The sequence below is a fragment of the Prionailurus viverrinus genome, unplaced genomic scaffold (assembly GCF_022837055.1).
Source record: "Prionailurus viverrinus isolate Anna unplaced genomic scaffold, UM_Priviv_1.0 scaffold_42, whole genome shotgun sequence".
NCBI lineage: Eukaryota > Metazoa > Chordata > Mammalia > Carnivora > Felidae > Prionailurus > Prionailurus viverrinus.
In genome coordinates, this window is record NW_025927609.1 from 3,168,081 (window position 1) to 3,189,275 (window position 21,195).

The 21,195-nt window shown below is 62.2% G+C and overlaps 1 protein-coding gene across 5 annotated transcripts in view; it reads left to right on the top strand.

The window, feature by feature from the left end:
- Positions 1–13,199, top strand: part of CBS (cystathionine beta-synthase) — a 28,454-nt gene extending 15,255 nt beyond the window's left edge. For 3 of the 5 annotated variants that reach the window (XM_047847024.1, XM_047847023.1, XM_047847021.1), the window contains 10 exons: positions 1,087–1,178; positions 1,953–2,078; positions 2,700–2,784; positions 4,150–4,255; positions 5,775–5,852; positions 5,999–6,133; positions 6,714–6,822; positions 10,559–10,643; positions 11,030–11,071; positions 12,375–13,199. In XM_047847024.1, coding sequence (XP_047702980.1) covers positions 1,087–1,178; positions 1,953–2,078; positions 2,700–2,784; positions 4,150–4,255; positions 5,775–5,852; positions 5,999–6,133; positions 6,714–6,822; positions 10,559–10,643; positions 11,030–11,071; positions 12,375–12,532 — 1,016 coding nt within the window. In that variant the 3' untranslated portion in view covers positions 12,533–13,199. Of the gene's footprint in view, positions 1–1,086; positions 1,179–1,952; positions 2,079–2,699; positions 2,785–4,149; positions 4,256–5,774; positions 5,853–5,998; positions 6,500–6,713; positions 6,823–10,558; positions 10,644–11,029; positions 11,072–12,374 lie in introns of those variants that run through there. The other 2 variants (XM_047847022.1, XR_007149699.1) reach the window with 2 other exon arrangements.
- Positions 13,200–21,195: the final 7,996 nt, after the last annotated feature.

A 21,195-nucleotide genomic window follows, 5' to 3' on the forward strand; every position in this document is an offset into this window, starting at 1 on the left:
TCCCCTCTCCGTGAAGTGCTTTCCAGCGCATTTCCCCAGAGGGGTGTCCTTTCTCGGGCTTTGCCTGTGCGTCGCCTGGAACACCAAACGTATCACGTGGTTCTGCTCGTGCGCCCAGCAGTAGGTCCTTCCAGACCCGTGGGAGCTCCTGCGTGCGGGGAACGAAAGCGTGCCAGGCTGGTTGGTGCTGGAGCCCTCCCTGGGCTCCATGCCGTCGAAAGCCCCTGGCATCAGGCCCCGATCCGAGCGCTGAATCCAACACTTGGGTTTTCTCGTCTCCCGAGCCGGATGGTGGTGCCGGGGGTTGGTTTACTTCCTGTACGGACATGAGTGTCCCTGGAGCCTTTGCACACGTTGAGAGCCAAGTCCGGCGGGGGGGGGGGGTGGGTGGGTGGGGGCGTGTTTCCCTAAGAGGTTTCAGGGAGAAGGTGCCGGGCGATGGGCCTCGCCGCTTGGAACCTGGCGCTGGCACCGGCCCACACGCGACCTCGTTCCAGGCCTAGGAGCCAGGCGGCAAGGGTCCAAGGGTGTGCTCACCCGGGTTTTACGTGTGAGAATTCTCTCCTTTGGCAAAAACAGCCCTCTGCCTCGGCACGGGTGTCCGCACCGACTTGTCTGCAGGATGCCTGGGCCGGCCACGCGGCAGGCGGAGAGCCCAGTGACTTTCGGGCCGAGCCTGAGGGATTTATTTATTTCCTTTATAATTCAGTTCACTTAGTCCTACCTGAAGCGTAAGAGGGGCCCGGCAAAGGGCCTCCCCGGGCCCCGTCCCCGCTGCAGCCACCGCGCGGCGGGTCCTGGCAGCGCGTCCAGACGCCCTTCACGGCTTCGCACCAGATGGGGGCTGCGGTGGCCACGTGTCATCCAGCAAAGACTAAACAGAGCCCACTGGCTCGCTGTGGCTGCGGATGCTTCTTTCAAGCTCTAGAACTGTCATGAGAGGCTGTCGAAATGTGACAACAGCTTCTCTCTGAACTTCTTGAGAACCGGCCTGCGTTTTGGTTGCGTCTTTACTTACTGCTGAGCGTGGCGAGCCGGCTGAGCTGTGGCCGGAGGGTGGCCCCCTGACACAGCTTCTCCCATCAGGGAAGTTGGACATGCTGGTGGCTTCGGCGGGCACGGGTGGCACCATCACGGGCGTCGCCAGGAAGCTGAAGGAGAAATGCCCAGGGTGCAAAGTGAGTGAGCCAGGGGCTGCAGACGGGCGTCGGAGGCGGGTGGGCCCGGACGTGCGCACCTCTGTCACCTGTGGCCCCATCTGCGGTTGGAGGCGGGACCGTCGAGCTTCTGGGCCTTGGGTCCCCAGGGTGGCCTCTGCTTTAGAGCTGCAAGTTCCCCGTCCTGACATTTCTGCTTACAGCTTGTCTTGCACCTTGTGTGTCTGCCTCTTCTTGGGAGTGACCCATGACCTAGGCGCCCCGATGCTCTGGGGGTGGGACAGTCGACTTGGATGGCCTCTAAGGATCGTTCCAGAAGCTCTAAGCTCTTAGGGTCACGTCCCACATGTGCTGTGCTTGGCCGGGGGGGGGGGGGGGAAACATCTGGATTTGGAGTTAAGTGTGGACCCGGGGAGGGGCTTGTAGAAACTTCCAGCTGGGGGTCCTGAGCACTTTTCTCCTTCCGGCCATTTCTCTGCCATCCATCCCCAAAGGCTCCGGCTGCCCCCACAGGGGCAGTCAGGGCTTTCCTGGGGCGCCCTGCTCACCTGGTTCTCCCCTGGGAAGCTACCTTACCCCCACCGACCACATTGTGTCCTCTCGGAGTACCCCAGGTGAATGTGTACCTGGTAATGTCCCCAGCACTTGGGGCCTGAGGCCTGGGGACACGGCCACACCCCAGGGCAGGTCTTCTCCGGATGCTTGCTAGGGGTGGGATTGGCCACCCCCATAAAAAGCCAGGCACGGCCAGATGAGACTGTTGCCCAACTCGGGCCCTCATGCCGCCCCCTCTAGATCATCGGGGTGGATCCCGAGGGTTCCATCCTCGCAGAGCCCGAGGAGCTGAACCAGTCGGAGCAGACGGTCTACGAGGTGGAAGGGATCGGCTACGACTTCATCCCCACGGTGCTGGACCGGACGGTAGGCAGGGCCAGGGCACTCCCAGGCACGGTTCCAGCCCTCTGGGTACGAACGCCCTTGACCTGTTTTCCGACGGAGGGGCCGCGGAATGGTGGGGGCTGCATGAGCAGGCGGGCGAAGCGTGGCCTCGCCGTCAAGGGTGGGTAACAGGTGGCACCGTATCGAGTGTGTGCCAGGGCCCTGGTGGGCGGAGACGCTGAGACGGCCGTGGGCACGGGCCCGGCCCCCGCAGAGGGAGAGGGCGTGGGTGGTGAGGGCAGGGAAGCAAAGTGAACGATAAGGACCCCAGCCAGACAGGGCTCTCTTTCGGGACCCTAGAGCGTAATTCTGTCGGGGGGGGGGGGGGGGAGTTGTCTAGGGTGGACCTGTGGGGACAGAGCTGTGCGGCGGGGGCTGGCGGACAGTTTCAATGCCAGGGGCAGAATGTGTTGGACCAGGAGAGGTAGAAAGTTCTAGGGTTCTAGCCCTGAGAATCGGGTCGCAGATGTGGGGCCGGGCCACGTTCCGATGAGGGTCTTGGCCTTGGCGCACCTGTGAGGTTGCAGGCACGGCTGTGGCCACACCCCCACCACGGAAGGGCCCGGGCCCCTCCAGAGCTTTCCCTCTGGGTCCTGTCTGCAGGTGGTGGACAAGTGGTTCAAGAGCAACGATGAGGAGGCTTTTGCCTTCGCCCGGATGCTGATTGCACAGGAGGGGCTGCTGTGCGGTGAGTGCCGGACGGGCTCTGGGGTGCACTTGCCCCCCACCCACCTCCAGGCCACGTGTAAAAGACACCCTCGTTTTGAAGCCGCGGGCCGCGCCTGTCAGGTGCCGTCCGTCCGTCCGTCTGTCCCTCGGCAGGGCCGTCATGCTCCCAGCAGAGGTGCCCTTCCAGAACATGGCTGGAGCTCTGGGTCTGTGTTCCTGGGCCCCTGGGGTCCTCAGGCTTTGTCTCACTGAGGACAGGCGTGGCCCGCAGATCCGAAAGGGGATGGAGTGTGAGCTGTGAGGGGCCTGGGGACGTAGCAACCCCCCAGTAGCTCAACAGAAGAAGAAAACAGCCGCCATCTCCGCGCTCCCGGCGAAGTGGGCAGCGGGGTCCGGGTACGAGTGGGCGTCTGCCTCCTGCCGGCCCCACCTTGAGAGGCGTCCCGGCGATGCCGTCAGTGGTTTGGGGGTGAGGCCAAAGCTTTTAGGGCGCTTGTTTTTTTTTTGGTTTTTTTCTTCTTTAATATTCATTTATTTTTTTTAATTTTTTTTTTAACGTTTATTTATTTTTGGGACAGAGAGAGACAGAGCATGAATGGGGGAGGGTCAGAGAGAGAGGGAGACACAGAATCCGAAGCAGGCTCCAGGCTCTGAGCGTCAGCCCAGAGCCCGACGCGGGGCTCGAACTCATGGACCGCGAGATCGTGACCTGAGGTGAAGTTGGACGCTTAACCGACTGAGCCACCCAGGCGCCCAAAATGCTCATTTATTTTTGAGTGCTAGACAGACAGAGCATGAGCAGGGGAGGGGCAGAGAGAGAGGGAGACACAGAATCCGAAGCAGGCTCCAGGCTCCGAGCTGTCAGCACGGAGCCCGATGCAGGGCTCGAACCCACGAACCACGAGATCGTGACCTGAGCCGAAGTCAGACACGCTTAACCGACTGAGCCACCCAGGCGCCCTGTGGACACTTGTTTTCAGCCAAGTCCAGCCCTCACCTGGGGTCTGGGGCTGGCACAGGGTGCCGGGAATGCCCTGGAGAGGCTGGGGGGCATGTGTGACACGGGCCTCCAGGGTCAGAAGGAGATGGGACCATGCTCCCCACCGGCTGTCTCCGCTCGGAGCCCCAAGGCCCCCGAGGGAAGCACTGGATTTAGACCCCCAGGGACTGACGGCCGAGAGGACACGCGGCTCGCTGTGGGGTGTCTGTGCTTCCTCGGGGAGGGTTTAGTGACGAAGCCTGGGCGGACGTGGAGCTCCGTGCTGCCAGAGCGGTGCGGGTGCAGTGAGAAGTGGGGTCCTCCCCCCAGAGCCAGGCCCTGCGGGTGGCTCCCCCGGCTCGCACGCAGGTGCTCACGCCACCCCCCCCCCCCGTCCCCCCACAGGTGGCAGTGCCGGCAGCGCCATGTCGGTGGCCGTGAAGGCTGCCCAGGAGCTGCAGGAGGGCCAGCGCTGCGTGGTGATTCTGCCGGACTCGGTGCGCAACTACATGTAAGACGCGCCCGCCCCCGCCCGTGTCTCTCTGTCCTCCTGAGCCCCGCACGCCCCGGGGGCTCTCGCTGACGGGCCGCCCCGGAGATCAGACAGCAAGGAGGAGGGAGGGTGGGGGTCTGCGGGACCCCTGTGAGCTCTGCCTGCGCCTGGCCCCGGGCTCCCCGTTGGGCTCCCCATTGTGTCTCAGCCTGTCTGGTCCCCATCTTGGGGTCCTCTAGACACGCTTATGAGTCCGCGCACCTTCAGGGCGGCCGGTGCGTCTGGCAGAGCGCCCCCTGGAGGGGGTTCCTTGCCCACTTCAGCCCCTCCTGCCCCCGTCGCCCCTCCCACGGGTCTCCTGTGAGCTGCCCTCCCCCACTCGCCCCCTTGCGGCCTCCACCCTCTGACTGAGGAGATCCCTGGCTGGGCTCAGGCCGCCCTTCAGGACCTGCTGGGAAGTGTCTGGCCGGTGGCCCCCACGGCCCCTTCCGGCCCGATGGCACTGGGCGTTCGTGTGTGTTGTGTCCCAGCTCTGAGGGCCATAGGTCCAGCCGGTGGCCCCTGGGCCTACGGCTCTGCCTGTGCGCCAGGCTGCTCTGCAGCAGGCTTCCGGGGGACGGGGAGCTGAGGACCCCCCTGGCGCCCACCCGCCAAACCCTCACGATTCCCTCCATTGCCTGGGTGCTGGGGGTGCCCCGAGTTGGCTTCCCAGGGGGCGCGGGGGTTCACAAGGGTTCCCACCGCCAAGTTGCCCTGAGCTGGGCTGCGTGCCTGCCCCAGTCAGTCAGGATGCCCGTCTCCCCGTGAGCTCGACAGGCCTGCTGTGTGGACGTGTGAGCGTGTGCACGCTGGAGGGTGTGAGAAGCAGGGCAGGTCTGTGGGAGACGTGGCGGGTGGGTGAGGGAGACACGGAGCAGGGGTGCAGGTGAGAGGGCAGGTCCGCAGGGGGCAGAGAGGGTGGTGTGGTGGGGGGAGAGATGGGGTGGGGGAGGGGGGAAAGACAGGGCCAGTGGGGGGCGGGGGACAGGGTGGGGGTATGCGGGAGGTGGGGTGAACGGGAGGGAGACAGGGCGGGTGTTGGGGGGCAGAGAGATGGGGTAGCCATGAGCGGTAGACGGAACCGGTCATGCGAAGGACCGAGCGTGTCCTCCCGCGTGTCTTGGTCACCGGGTGGGAGGTTGGGGCGGGTCCCAGCCAGGCAGCCCCGAGCCGGGGCCAGTGTCCTCAGCCCCTGGGAGGGAGGCGCTCCCTCTGTTCCTCGGCCGGGAGGCCGCCCCGGAGCCGGGAGCGTACTTGCCGGCTTGGGCTCCGGGACAGACGCTGTTCTCTGCGCCCCCCGCAGACGCAGGCCAGGCTCGTGGGTCGACCAGGTGCCCCCACGGCACTCCCTGCTGGGGTCTCCGAGGCCCGGCTCCCCGGCCTCACCCTGCAGACCCCGCTGGCCGCTCGGGGTCTCGGCTGGAGCCACGGTGTCCCGCGAGTGGTGCTGGGCTCTCTCAGGACCGCCCAGGCCCCAGCGGCTTCTTGATGCCCATAGGTCCAAATTCCTGAGTGACAAATGGATGATGCAGAAGGGCTTCCTGAAGGAGGAGGACTTCACCGTGACAAAGCCGTGGTAAGGGTGTCTCTGAGCGGAGACCGTGCTCCCAAGTCCAGGCCCCTGTGCTCCGTCCTGCACCCGGCCGGCCGTCATCCCTCTGCGCTGAGCCTTGCAGTGAGTGTACTTGTCCTTCCCTCCCGCCTCCCGGTTCGCGGCCCCAGGTGGTGGCACCTGCGAGTTCAGGAGCTGAGCCTGTCGGCCCCGCTGACAGTGCTGCCCACGGTCACCTGCGAGCACACCATCGAGATCCTCCGCGAGAAGGGCTTCGACCAGGTGCCCGTGGTCGACGAATCAGGGTCAGTGTCAGCCACCCCAACCCGGGGCTCTGCCCGGAGCCGCAGGGCCAGGGCCCCAAGCTCCCGGACGGGGCGGGGCAGCGGTTGGCCCGTCGGACGACTTGCCCATGCGCACCCGCCACGCTAGCTCTTACGGCCCAAGGGCCCCTCCTGCGGCGTCCCTGCACTCTGGGCACGTGCGGGGGGCGGGGGGGGGGCGGCGGGAGAGGACCGGCCGTGCCGTGGCTCGTGGCCAGCACTGCAAGGCCGTGGCCAGCCAGCAGTCTCCCGAGACCATCCCAATTCTAGAACCGAGCCCACCACCTGGGACGCTGCCAGCTGTTTCCCCGCGATGCTGGTCAGAATGGAGGCGCCCGAGACTCGCTGGTTTGTGGTGTCCCCGCACCGGACAGGCAGCCCCCAGGGCCGGGCGTCGGTCACTCTATACCCATGCGTAGGCACCGCACTTCCTGGTTGAATTCTCAGAGAGATTCCACGTCTGGCCACGGAGCACAGCCTGAGCAGAGGGTGGCTGTGGGCATGTTCTGTCCTTGGGAGGGAAGAGGGGTGCCCGCACTGACCCCTGACCCCTGTTTCCCAGGGTGATCCTGGGGATGGTGACCCTGGGGAACATGCTGTCGTCCCTGCTCGCTGGGAAGGTTCAGCCGTCAGACCAAGTTCGAAAAGTCCTCTATAAGCAGTTCAAACAGGTACGAGCTCTGTTTCGCTCGAGACCCGGGCCTGCCCTCGAAGGCGGGGCTCAGTGCTCCCCGTGAGAGGGTGCTGGGGCCCCTGCTGCGCCCAAGCCCATAAACCCAAGGTTTTGCCCCTGCTCTGCAGGCGGCCCTCGCTGGTGGGGGCTCACCTGGGGGTCAGCATCCCGAGGCCGTCTCAGCCAAGCCGGGCGCCCGCCAGCACGGTCGTTCCGCAACGCTGGGCCTGTGCCTTCTCTGTGCACGTTCGTTAATGCCCGGCAGGCCGAGAACATTCTGGGGAGTTGCCGGGGCTGGTTGGGGCCCGTGGATGTCCTTACATGATCACGGCCCCTCGATGGGCCGGGCAGAGGCCCCAAGGTGGTGCGGTCGGGCGTCCCCTCTCCCTGGTCCCTGGCGCCGACTTCCCACCAGCTTGTCCTGCACTTGGTGAGGGAAGGCGGCCGCTGGCCGTGTTGGATTTGAGGGGCTGAGTCCAGAGCCAGGGAGGAATTTCCCACCACGCAGCTGACATGGCCCCAGAATCCGTGTTCCTTCCACTTTCGGCCATCACCTGTCTCACGGGCCCTGCAGGGCCCCTTCCGCTAGGCCCTCTGGGAGCCGCTGCCCGGCCTGGACTGTCACCCCCTCCTCCTCGTCCCCTGTCCTTCCTCCAACCTCGACGCTTCCCGCAGCTGGTGCCCCCGCCGCCCCCGCGCAAAGCGCTCACCCTCTGTGCCCCAGGCCCTGTCACCCCCTGGAGCACCGAGCGCGCGAGCGTGTTTTCTTGTGGGGAAGCTCTGTGAGGCGTCACTGAGCCCGGTGTCACGGGCGAGGGGCTGGCCAGCCAGGCCGAGCGTGGGCGCCCTTCCCGCCGGCTTCTCAGCTGTTCCCTCCGCCGAGGCGTAACTGCCACACGGGGTCGTGTCCAACCTAGCCCATTCGATGGTTCTGACGTGAATACGCACCCACGAAGCTGTCCCCACGGTCACGAGCGCACGTAACCCTTACCCCGAAGGCTTCCCCCGCCCGCCCCCCCTCCCGCCCCCGCCAACACCCCTCTCGTCGCTATAGGCGGTATGTTCTCTGCAGACCCGTGCACGCAGCGTGTGCCACTCGTGTGCCTTTCCCACAGCGTAGTGTGGTGAGACCCATCCCCCGGGGCCGTGCGCGCTGGTCCCTTCCCGCCCCGAGTGCCGCTGGCCCGCGCCGGGGCCTTCCACGAGCGGGCCTGGTCGGGGGAGCCTTCTCTCCGGTGGGGGCTCCGCTCCGTGGGTCTGTCTTCAAGCTGGCAGAGCCGCTGGCCGCCGCCCGGCGCCCGAGTCCGTATCTTGTTCCCTCCCTGAGAGGCCACGTCACACCTTCAGCCACGCCTCCGCCCCCAGAGCGCGGCCAGGCCCTCGGCCGGACCCCTCTGGGTCTCGGCGCAGGGACTTCAGTTCCCGGCGCTGAGCTGCCGGGCGGGGCCGGAGGAGCCGACCGCGTCGGGGGCCGCCGTGCACCTGCTCCCCTCTGCCCTGCGCTCCCAGGGGCGGGTGTGGGGGGAGGCGGGTGTCTTCCTTCAGCAGGGGCTCCAAGCCTCCGCGTTCCAGATCCTGTCTTGGGAGTGCAGGGGCCGCAGTAGACAGCCTGGGTGGGACCCGACATCTGGGCACCGCCGCCCTGCCGGGTGCCCCGTGGGGGCCTGGCCACCTGGGTGCGCCGTGGCTGTGGCTCCCTTACCACCTGGTTCTCCGTGACCCCCCGTGGTCTTTTGACCACATCCAGCGCGTGGCCTACAGAAAGCGTTTGGCGGAAGCTGGCTTCCGTGGACCGGCGCTGCTGTGAACACTTCAGCCTGCACTGGCGCCGGTGTGGACGTGCTGGACCCCCCCGGACCCACCCCCAGAGGCTCTTCCCCTGGTCTCCTGAGCCGTGAGCGCTGGTCTTTTCCCACGGAACCCCCCCCCAGTACCAGAGTCCAAATAGGAAGGGCGCCGGGCTAGGTTCCGGTGTGGCTGACCAGGGCTTGTCCGGCTCACGTCTGAGGAACACTCCCCTCACTGTGTCCCCAGAGAGGGTCAGCCAGCCCCTGTGACCCCTCCCGGGGCGCTGATGGCAGTGGAGGCCGTGGGGGACAGAGGGCTCTCCGGGTCAGACTTTCCCGGGAGCGTAAAGAGATGGCCGAGTGCCGTGGCTTACACCAGGTGACCCCCGCGGCTGGGCTGCTGACGCCCCATCCGTAACTAAGCTGAGAACCTTGCGGTGTGAGCAGGAGGGAAGGAGGTCCTGCGGTAGAGCCCCAGCCCATGTAGATGCCGGCGGGGGCTGGGGGCTAGGCTCACTCCATTCTCCGAATGCCCCACCTCACCGTGTTCGCCTCTCCCTGCGGGTCATTTAAAACTAGGAAGATCTTTCAAATGGAAGTATGGCCTTGGGTGAGTTCAACTTGTAGAGACGTCACCTGCGTTTACCGCACACTTGCGTTCCCAGTGCGGGGACGGGGTCTGTTCTTGGGGAGTGCTAGGCATGAGGGTAACAGCCCCCCGAGGGCCGGGGAGGCTGAACTCATTGAACAGCATCCTCCGCTGATTTTCCAAAGACAGGAGCCCTTTAGGCCTCTTGCTGACAGCAGACCTCTTCCCTCTGGACGTGTGGTCACCGTGACTTCTGGGTTCCAGGCGGTCAGCCCGAAGCCCATCTCCGGTCTTGGCTGAGGTCCGAGCCGGGCGTCGGCGATGTTGGGGGCGAGGGAACACCTGGGCGCCGGGTCGGCGGGCGGGCCACCGGGGGCCAGCCTTGCTCCCGCACGAGGGCCAGGGTCTCCGATCATGACCGCTCCTCCAGCGCCCCCATCCTGATTTTCCCTCCTGGGTCTTCTGTCCATTTTGTGTCCCCCACACTCCCTTTCCCACCTGGTGGGAGCACACTTCTCGTGAGGCACGGGTGTCGATCCTCAGAAGGTGGACCCTGTTTTTACTGTAAGTTCTCACAGTTTGTCTTGAGCAGGTGGTGCGGGGCGAGCACCCACGTCTGCCTTCTCCACACAGCTCGCCATTGTTACCACGTCTTGCACTGGTGTTTGTTGGGGCAGGTGACCGATAAGCGCTAGTTTTCATAGGGGGTCTGTCTGTGCCTTCCACGGGCCCCGGGGTTGTGGCAAATGTAGCTGTTCCAGTATCCCACAGACCGGTACTGTGTGTAAACCCCTCTCCCCCTGTATCTCCCTGCGTTTTCTTTTTTTTTTTTAATGTTTACCTTTGAGAGAGACATAGTGTGAGCGGGCGAGGGGCAGAGAGAGAGGGAGACAGAATCCGAAGCAGGCTCCAGGCTCCGAGCTGTCAGCACAGAGCCCGACGCGGGGCTCGAACTCATGAACTGCGAGATCATGACCTGAGCCGAAAGCCAAAGTTGGAGGCTTAACGGACTCAGCCACCCCGGCACCCCTCCCTGAGCTTCTCATTAGTTTTGCCTCTTCCAGAATGTCAGAGTTGGGGTCAGAGTGTGGGAAGCCTTTCTAAATGGCTCTGTCCTGTGTCTCTCCAAGGACTCAAGGTTCATCTAAGCGTCTTATGTGCACTGTGTCGCTCTCTGCGTCCTGCATTCGGTTTCTGAATCGGCAGAAGACTAGAGGAGAATGTTCTGGAGCGATGCCCAGCCTTTGCTTTGCTCCTTTCACTGTCAGGCCTGGCAGGCAGTGGCCCTCAGGCTCCACCAGCTTGAGGCCTGGCGGGACTGTCCTGGGAGCGCTGACCGACCGCACGTTCTCTTCCAGATCCGGCTGACGGACCCGCTGGGCAAGCTGTCGCACATCCTGGAAACGGACCACTTCGCCCTGGTGGTCCACGAGCAGATCCAGTGTGAGTGGGCCTGCTGTGGGCCGGGCTGGGCCGGGAGCTCCGCGGGGCGATGAGGCCCTCGTCCCTCAGAGGGTGTCGGGGGGTGGGGGAAGGGGGTGCTGACCTCCAGCCCCCACCAGCCTGTGACTTTGGATCTCGGAGGGAGCCTTCTGTGGTCCCTGCCAGAGAGGCCACAGGGCTTTTGAACTGCCGCGCACAAAGCCCCTTCTGGGCCTCTTTGGCGGGTCCCCACAGGCCGGGGGATGCGTCCGGTCCTGGGCGGGGATGAGGGCTGGAGAAGTGAGGAGGACCGGGAGGGGCCCAGAGTGCCCACCCTCCCGGCGGGGGCTGGTCTTGGGGCCCGGTCTGCCCCGACTCTAACGCCCGTCCCGTCCTTGGCTCCACAGCGCGGGACCTGGCCTTGACGGGCGTGGTGGGGGGGCCCTCAGGTATGTACGCCCTGCCCACCCCCCGCCGGAAATGGCTCTGTGGTCACAGTCGGAGCCTCCGAGGGCGGAGGAGGGCGTCTGGGGTCCTGGACCCCCAGGCCCCAGGCTCGAGTGGGAGGGTTCTTCCTCCTAGGCTGTTGACTCACATTTGAACTTGTACCAGAAAAAGGCCAGAGTCCCAAGTTCAGAGTCCGCCTGGCAGCATTTCCCCCGGCCGCCTCCTGCGGTGCTGGCAGAGGCGAGCGGTCGTGGCAGAGACCCCGTGGCCCTTTTTCCAGAAAGCCTGCACGCCGGGCTCTGGACGGGTTTCTCCTGGAGGGTCTGCAGGGCAGACTGGAGAGGCCGCTAGAGGCCGCCGTCCCCTGCGGAGGCGTGCGGCCGTCTGTCCGTCCGGTACCTCTTCCTCTCCCGAGGTTCTCCGAGCATGCCAGCTGGGTCCCCGCCCCCCCCCCCACTCGCCGGGACCTCTGCCCTCAAAGGCACGAGGGACAGCCAGCCATAGGTGTGGTGCTGGGAAAGGGGGGGCCTGGCCCTGGTACGTCCGTCACGGTCCTCGGGGGAAAGCGTCACCAGGATATGTGGACGTGGGGAAAGAGCTGTGGTATAAGGAGTTGGCTGACCAACCGGGTGACCAGGCCGGTGGGTCCCCTGCAGGGTGAGGGGGCAGGCTCAGGACCCAAGAGCCAGTGTTTCAGTCTGAGTCCAAAGACAGGAACGATGTCCTCTCGCTCGGAGAGTCAGCCTTTTTGTTCTCTTCGGGCCTTTGGCTGATTAGGTGAGGCCCACCACATTAGGGAGGATCCTCTCTCTCCTCCCTGTGCTCAAATATCACGTCTCACTCACAGATTCCCAGAGTAATGTCTGACTAAATATCTGGGCACCCCGTGACTTCGTCAAGCGGACACATAAAATTACCCGTCTCAAAAACCCTCTCTGCGCTTTGCACAGCGCGGTGGGAAGGGGCTGGTGTTCATTTAGGCCTGAGAGAAAGGCAGGGGTTTGAAGACAGGCCGGGGGTGTAGTTCACGGGTGTGGGAGATGTTGGAACTTCTCGCCAAACTCAAGCATCGGGCGCCCAGGGGGACGCTCGGATTGCTTGCTTAGTGAAACCTGGGGCGTCCGGCCGGGCAGACGCGGGGCGGAGAAGCCAGCTTCGCCCAGGCGTCTTGTGTCAGAAGACCACACGTGGTGTTGGGCCCGTGTGGACCACGGGCGGCTCCAGGGCAGGGCCTCCGGGGCGCGGCCGCCTCTCACGGACTCCGCGCGGAGACCCCTTTACACCTGCTGTCTTGTTCCTCCGCAGACCACAGCAACGGCAAGTCCAGTCAGAGGCAGACGGTGTTCGGGGTCGTCACTGCCATTGACTTGCTGAACTTCGTGGCTGCTCGGGAGCGCGACCGGAAGACCAAGTCAGGAAGCACCTCGGAGCCCAGACCTGCGGGGGCCACGGTACAGCTCTGACCGCGCCCACGCCTCACCTCGACTCGCCGGGGTCCGCGCTCTACCTTTTGTAAACACAGAACCCACACGCGTGATTTGTAACTGCCTGACGCTGGGCGTTGTCGTCAGGAGCGGGTAGCAAGCAGCGGGTGTAGGATGCTTAGCCCGGGGCCAGCGTGGACGCTAGCTTCCCTTTTACCAACACCTGGCCGCCTCGGTGAATCCGCTTACGGTTTATCGGAGTAGATGTGTGTTTCTTTACTTTTCTTCTAAAATGGCTCAGCAAGAAAATCTTATCAAACAGGATACGGCCAGGCGGGTGAGCCCTCGTGGCAAATGACCAGAGCAGGGTGGATAAAAGTGGAGGAAAGTGCTCTTCTGGAGAAGAGCCTATGATGCGGAGCAGCAGAAAGGCGGCTAGGGAAGGATGGGCCTGTTCGGAGCCCTCACACGGAGGTGCTGTCTCCTGGGTACCGGGGCTGGTTACAGTGACTTCAGTGTTTGGGGGTTTCTTCATTGAGGTGAAATTCGCATAACCTTAAATGAACGATTTAAAAGTGTAAGTTTTTGGGGCGCCTGGGTGGCTCAGTCGGTTGAGTGTCCAACTTCGGCTCAGGTCACGATCTCACGGTTTGTGGGTTCGAGCCCCGCGTCGGGCTCTGTGCTGACGGCTCGGAGCCTGGAGCCTGCTTCGGATTCTGTGTCTCCCTCTCTCTCTCTCTGCCCCTCCCCTGCTTGTGCTCTCTCTCTCTCAAAAATAACATTAAAAAAAAAACTTAAAAAGTGTATGTTCTCAGTGTCGTGCAGCCACCTCCTCGTGTAGCCAAGTCCCATGCACTTCACACCCCCCACATCCACCCCCTGGGTTTGTCTGTTGGGATGCGCCATATAAACAGAATCCTACAATCTGGCCTCTCGTCCGTCTGTGGCTTGTTTCGCTCAGCATCTGAAGTTCACCCACTCTGTAGCAGCTGTCAGTACGTCATCCCTATTTATGACCAAATAACACCCCGTCGTGTGCACGGATCACGTTTTGTGTGTCCTTTTGACAGCTGATGGACGTTTGGGTTGTTTCCACTTCTTAGCTGTTAGGAATTGTGCTGGCATGAACATGTGTGTCCAAGTATTTTGTTTAAAGGCCCGTTTTTAATTCTTTGGGTTATATGCACACGAGTGAAATTGCTGGGTCACGTGGTCATTCTGTTTCATTCTTTGAGGAGCCCCTAAACTGTTCCACAGTGGTTGTGCCGTTTCACATTCCCACCACCTGTGCACAGAGACTCTGGTTTCTCCAGGTCCTTGTCCACACTGTTGTTCTCTAGGGGGGGGGGGGGGGGGGGGGTTCTGTTTTGCTTCATGATCATGGTGGGAGGAAGTGGTTTTGATTTGCATTTCCCTGATGACAGCGATGTTGAGCATCTTTTTATGTGCTTTTTGGTCATTTGTGTGTCTTGTTTGGAGAAACGCCGATCCAAGTTCTTCGCCCATTTTTAAATTGGGTTGTCTTCTGTTGTCCGGTTGTAGGAGTTCTTCATATTTTCTAGATCCTTATCAGATACGTGATTTTTTTTCCCATTCTGTGGAGTATCTTTTCCCTTTCTTGCTAATGACTTTTAGTGCATATTTTAAGTTTTGATGAAGTTTATCTTTTTTTTTCTTTTCTTGTACCTTTGGTGGCACATAATAAGACCCCCATTACCAAATCCAAGATCATGAAGCTTTACCCCTATCTTTTCTCCTGAGACTTCTATTGGTTTTAGCTGTTATTCTGGTAAATGACGTTCAATGATCCATTTGGAGTTTTCATACATGGTGTGAGGTAGGGATCCGGCGTCCTGTTTTTAAATGTGGATACCCCGTTTGTTGAAGAGACATGGTCTCCCGTTGAATGGTCTTGGCGCTCTTGTTGAAGATCAGTTGTCCGTAGATATAAGTATTCATTTCTGGACTCCGTATTACTGGTCTCTGTATCTCTCCTTGTGCCAGTACCACACTATTTTGATGATTATGGCTTTAGAGTAAGTTTTGAAATCAGGAAGTAACTGTGGAGCCCTCCAGCTTTGTTCTTTTTCAGTATTTTGGAAATCATGATATATCTTGATATAGTTTTCTTCATGGTTCTTGTGCTTGGAATTCGTTGAGCTTCTTGGATTCCAGTATTTGATTAGAAATAGTTCCAGGGACCAGGGAAGGAAATCGCCAGTGAAACAATTCACAAAGCTGTCCCAGAACAAAAGGTTGAGAGGGTCCACCCGCAAGGGACAGGGAAAGACCCACACAGGGGACATCGCTGTGCAATGCTAGATCACCAAGGACAGGATCCAAAAGCAGCTTCCGGAGGTGGGTGGGGAAACCCAGGTTACCCAGAGCCTCGGGAATGAGAAAAGCGTCTGACTTGATCTCTAGCAGGTGGAGGCTGGGAGGCGAGGGGGCAGAGCCTGAAAACATCTGGAACGGGAAGGCAGGCAGGCCACGCTCTCCTGTAACAGCAAACTGGCCCCCTGGCCCCAGAAAGCACTAGAAGATGTGCTCCGCCCGACAGGATCCTGAAGGGCACCCCCAGAACGGTGGGAAGGCAGGTCCCTGGCAAAGGGCTGGGCAGCCATGGGATGCAGCAGGACAGAGGGCTCCCGGCGATGCTCAGAGGGGGAGGGGACGTCACAGGCCCATAAACACTCGAGTCCCAGGCCTGGTAGGTAGAAAGTGGGGTTACATTAGTACCTAGCAAACACCACAAAAAGACTGTGTGAATGAAGGCTGGACAGCTGACCCTTGAGCAGCACAGAGGTCAGGGATGCCAGCCCTTCTCCCCCTGCAGTAGAAATTCTGTTGCTTTTGTTCCTCAGAAACTTAACTGTGGGCAGCCTCCTACTGCCCAGTTGGTGCCCTCCTCCTGCATCACTTGCTGGTGATGCGTTAAATACGCTGTATTCTTACGCGTATTCTGTTGGGCACACAAATACCATAAATACTGTATTCTTACAGCAGACTAAGCTAGAGGGAAGAAGACGCTGGAACAGCAGGAAGAGAAGATACCTTTACGGTATTTACAGTACTAGGCTGTGGAGAAACATCCACGCGTGAGTGGCTCTGCGCAGTTTAAACCTGTGTCCACGGGTCGGCTGTGGAAGAAATTCAATCACAGTGCAGGATGCAACTAAGCTGGGAGGGAAGGCGGCTTAATTAAGGTCCTGAAAGCCTGAACATCAATCTGTCCAGAAGTTATAAACTACGTAGGAAGGACAGTTGTACTGGGGGGCAGGGCACGTAAGCTTCACCTCCCGACGTCACCAGTTAAAGGAGCACCACCATGAAGGCTTTGGAAATCCGTGGGCAGATCCCATGAGCGGCCGCTGGAGGCGCCGAACCTCTGGATGGCCAGACAGGCTCTGGGACCCGCTCTTTTCGTTCTAAGTCATCACCTAGAACTGTTTGACTCGTATCTGTGCATAACTGGTTAAAAAAAAATAATCTTTTTACACAAAGCTGGTAAATCCAGTCTCTGGACCAAAGGGAAAATATCTTGGGCGTGTTTCTGAAACTCAGCAGTGGCCGTATTAGGCCTCTGTGGGCCAATGAGCGGGAGGAGAAGACAGCCCTGTCTGGTGGCCCGTTCTGAAGGATCACAAGATTCCCGGACGGGCCAGTTTACTTTCCCCTCAACAGTGCTGGTATTGAACGGTTTTTAACACGACCCTTCCGTAGCCTGGTCCCCTACACCACGGAGTGGACCGCATGCCGATGCTCGGCGTGGAGCCCGGAGCCTCCCCTCCGCCGTCCGCCCCAGCCCGGGCCCGACTTGGGGTCTGCACCGGAAGGCTGGTGGGAATAAACGTCCCTGGGGGCTCCTCCACCTTGTCAGGCGCCCGCCCACCCTTGCTGCCTACTTGGTGGCAAAAGACTGTGGCCCCAAGGGGCCCGCTCCCGCCCTCCTTCCCAGCCCCAGGAGCAGACCCGGGGGACAGGGCCTGTGGCCGCAGGCGGTGGTCTTGGGGCAACTTTATGAGCTTCCCGGCTGGGTGGGGCCCCGGCGTAAGCAGCGGGTGGGCTCAGGAGCTCCCGCCTGCGTGTCCCCGGCCGTCCCCGCCGTCCCCTTCAGACGCTGCTCCTCTGGCGCCGTCCCCCGTGGAGCAGCGGGCCTTCCACCACAAGCCTCCCGTTGGCTGGCATACTTCCCCCCCCCCCACCCCGCCCCCATCCCCACATCCTCCGGCACAGAGCAGCCCGGGTGCCGCTGGGCACAGTCGCCTTGTCGTCCACACCTCGTCTCTAAGAGGAAGGCTCCTACCTGCAACCCTGGGCCTGGGCAGGGAGGGGCCACGCTCAGCGGGGCTGTGGCAGGAAGCCCCTCGCGCCGGGCACGGCCGGCAGGGGTCAGCACAGGTGGCTGCCGTGCCGACTGGACCAGACTCAGGCACGGCCACGCCTGGCTGCAGGGAAGCTGGCGTATGGGGTCTGTAGTCGGCCGCGGGCCCAGCTTAAAATGGCAGTGGGGGCGGCTAGTCCTAAGGAGAAAGAAAAATCAAACATCAATGCTGACCCCACCCCCCCCGAGGGCTCGTTTTCTGCTGGAACCCCCAAAGTGACAGACGTGCCTCGGACACTAGTGTCCCGGCGAGCGAGCCGATGGAGCTCCTCGGGTCCAAACCCAGAATCCGCCCCGCACGGCCGGCAGGCCCCTTCCTCCCACGGTCACTCCGGGCCGTGCCCAGCAGGCGTGGTTCGCCTGGTCTCTGGTGTCTCTCCCGGTGGGAGACAGAGGCCGCCTTCCGAGCTGCAGACCGCTTTGCAGCTACAGTGTGGGCACCCGACGAGCTTGGCGTCGGACGCACCACCCAGAGCCCCTGCAGGGCCTGGGCCGGTGCGTGGGGGCAGCACAGCCACATCCACGGGTGGGGGCGGCCGAGTGCCTTCCGCCCCGTTCCTGGTGCGACCAGCTGTGGACTGGCAGCCAGCCTGAGCCGGGTCCTCCGGCTTCGGCACCGCCGGAGTCTGGCCTTCCTGGCAGTTTCCTTCTTGCCGAATGAGCCACGACTGCGTCTCTTCCAGCAAGAAGCCCGGAGAGGGGACGTTTCCCCCACAGCCGCCTGGGGGTGGCCGTATTCTCGGCCCTTCTGTCACAGCTGGGTGCACGCCGGATTCCCGGAGCCCAGCCTGTGGGAGGAGGGGCCGGCTGTCCTCCACGATGGCCCGGCGGGTGCTGGAAGTAGCCTCTTCCGGGGTTTTGTCGCCTTGGCTTAAGATACCTTCAGTGACACTTCACTCCCCGGGAGGCTGGCCTGACAGCTTGCCTTCTCGTGTTCTCAGGGACATAGGCCAAAAGCAAGCTTCTTCCTGATCTACTGGATTAGTGACGATCAGGGGGAGAAAAGGCCCACGGTGGGGAGTGCTGGCCACCGCTGACCCCTAAGTGGGCAGGTATCTCCCCCTGTCCCGGGCATGGGCCTCTGCCACTCCCGGCAGGGGGACATCGGAGCAGCCTTGGGGGGGGGGGGGGGGGCGGCCTGACAGCACAGAGACACTAACGGCTCGTTCTGCGGCGCCCAGCAGACGTTACCAAGCACCCCTTCCCACCAGACACGGCTCCAGGCCCTGGAATCACAAAGGCCTCCACACCGGACCCCCGGTGGGTGGGATCAAGGACCGACTCCTGCCGAGAAATGGGCAGGTGAAACAAGCGTGGTCTAGCCACGCGGCGGAACATTGCCCAGCCTTAAGAGGGAAGGACCTTCTGACACACGATACGGGGACGAGCCTTGAGGACGTTGCGCTCCATGAAGTAAACCAGTCGCGGAAGTCACACTCACAGAGGCACCTGGAAGGGTCAGACCCATAAACACGGAAACTAGAACAGGGGCCATCAGGGGCCAAGGGGGACGGATGGCGAGTGGGCGCGTTTAATGGGGACCGAGTTTCAGTTTGGGAGAACGGAAAGTTCTGGAGACGGACGGTGGGGATGGGTTGGTTGCACAACAGTGTGAACGTACCTAATGCCACAGAACTGTATGCTTAAAAGTTTAGGTAAGATGGTGTATTTATGTTATGTGTATTTTACCACAATGACAGAAAAGAAAAAGCAGGAAAAGGGTTGCGGAGAGCGGAGAAGCAGGTTGAGCTGACGCCCACCGAAAGGGGACATTTGAGACTAGAAAGTTGTATGAGGCTGCCTAGCGGCAGATGGCAGCTAAGAATCCTATTTAGGCTTCAGGCACGGCCGGCGCAAAGGCCCCGGGGCAGAAATGTGCCGACAAAGCCACGACAGGCCCAAGGGACCAGAATGAGCAGGGGAGAACGTTCCAGAGCCGAGCCAAGGAGCTGCCCCTCACTTTGGGCTTGGTGCCTGTCTGATGCAGGAGCACTTTTGCCTGGTCACGGACAGACCGCCTCCCCAGAGCAGCGCCCTCACCAGAGGCCAGCTTTGGTGGTTATTCGGGTCAGCTCGCTGGTCTGGAGGTCACGCGTGACAAGTCCCACCCACAGACAGGTGTGCGCTAATGCTCTGCACTGGGTGAGTCCCCGGCTTCCAAGGTCCCGGCGACCGTGTCCGGGCTGTTGGCTCTTACAGCAGAGGCCACGGGGTCAGGAGAACAGAGGAGCTTTACAAGCCAGCGGGCGCGGCCAGGGTGGCCTGCCGATCCCTCTTAACCCTTTACCGGAACCACCGGGAGAGCGGGGAGAGGAGGGAGGCCTGGCCCGCTGACCGGGCAGGGTGAGGCAGACGCCAGCAGGCGATGCCCCATCAGGGCACCACCCACCCTGGCGCCCGCCGGGGTCCCCGAAAGCTGGCCTTACGGCGGGAGGCCCGCTCTGGCTGCGCGGCGTGTCCCCCGGCTACCCGGGCAGGGTGCTCGTGGGCGCTCCACCAGGGCACACGCTCACCGGTGAGCAGGGACCCTGCGTGCCGCCTGGTGGGCGAGCTCGGCGGGCAGTGTGTGTGTGCAAGCTGATGGCCTCAGGACCGTTTGAGCCGTCTAGATTTTTTAAATTTAAAATTAAGTGAGAATTTAATGTACAGTAACAAATACGTGCCAGGTATTTCTAATTTAATGAATAAAATCAAAAGTTGCATTAAAAAAATTTTTTTTAACATTTATTCATTTTTGAGAAAGAGACAGCATGAGTGGGGGAGGGGCAGAGAGAGAGGGAGACACAGAATCCGAAGCAGGCTCCAGGCTCCGAGCTGTCAGCGTAGAGCCCGACGCGGGGCTCGAACTCATGAACCGCGAGACCGTGACCTGAGCCGAAGTCGGACACCTTACTGAGCCACCGAGGTGACCCAAAAGTTGCATTTTGAAACAGGTATTTACTCCACTAAAAGCTTATACCTTTAAGGAAAGGCAAAGGCAGATGAACCACGTGTGATGACCCTGAGAGACAGTCCAAGGCCACTGACAAGACGGGAGGACTGGGGGGCACAGGGACGGGAGGCTGCTGGAAACCGCGGAGGCCGTGGTCAGACACTCTGGGTGACCCAGTTCTGACGTCACGGCGGGAACAAAACCTGGCCCAGGCTCAGAAGGGTCTCACTCAATGGCCAACGGCCCAGGAGAGCACGCGGGGCTGGAAATACCGCTGAGGCCACTGGGGAAAACTAAGCAGCCACCAGGCCCCAACACTGCAGAAAACAAACACTCCCGGGCAAAGATGCAGGATCCAAACGGTTACAGGACGTCCACTCGACGGGCAACGAACCGTGAGACAACCTCTCCAATCCCAAGTAAGGATGGTCTGCCAGCCGCATTTTCCCCTTCCGGATCCCGGCGTTAACTGCTGGGCCTCCCGAGAGCTGGTGACGGACCGCACACGCGGGGTTTGGACAAGGTTTGGACAAGGCCCCGCGTCCCTGCGTCCCTCCACCCCGGGCACCCGGCTTGGGACGTGCGTGTCCTGACAGCCTGACACAGCGGCGGGATGCACAGGCCTGCCTCTGCCTCCCTCCCCTCCCCTCCCCTCCGACCGGTCTTCCAACCTCACTGTCTGTCCTGTTGCCACCCTGCTCCTACTCCAGGCGGAGAGGCCCCGAGAACGTCGGCCTGACAACACGGGCAGCGGGTAGCCCACTGCATCCTACGTCTCCTCGTGCTCAGAGCTGCGGCTGCGGGGCTACCTGGTGACTGGATCCAGAGAGGGACAAACCCCTCCGGGCGGCCCCCCTTCAGCAGAGCACCGGGAGGGGAAAGACGACGGCCCGGACATTAGGGGCCCGCCCCCCACCAAGAGGCCGTGTTCGCTCACAGGGGTGCTGGGGGCAGGGCGGGGCCCGGGGAGACCCCCCACCTGCCAGCCCGACCCTTCCCTCACAGGGAGCAAAGGCCCTAATCCACGAGGGGAGGAGCTGCCGCCGCCCCCGACGGCCCTACTTCTGGCCCGAGGCCCCCTGCCTCCCAAGACTGTTCCCCGACGGAAGGCAACCTGCCGCAGAGGCGCGAGCGGGCAGGGCTGAGAAGGGGGGCCCTGCGCCCCGGGACGCGCCCGCAGCACAGGCTGAACCCGGAGGGCCCGGGCCTCCACCTCCGGCCTCGCCCGGGCTGGTGCTGGGGGCAGGGGCAGGGCCTCGCCGGCTGGAGGGACGTGGGGGTAAAAGGCTGCCGCGGAACTGGACTCCCCCTGCCCTGCACGGACGACCCGACAGAGGGGGAGGCCCATTCCCGGGCCCCGAGGACGACCCGCCCTGGTCCCCCTGC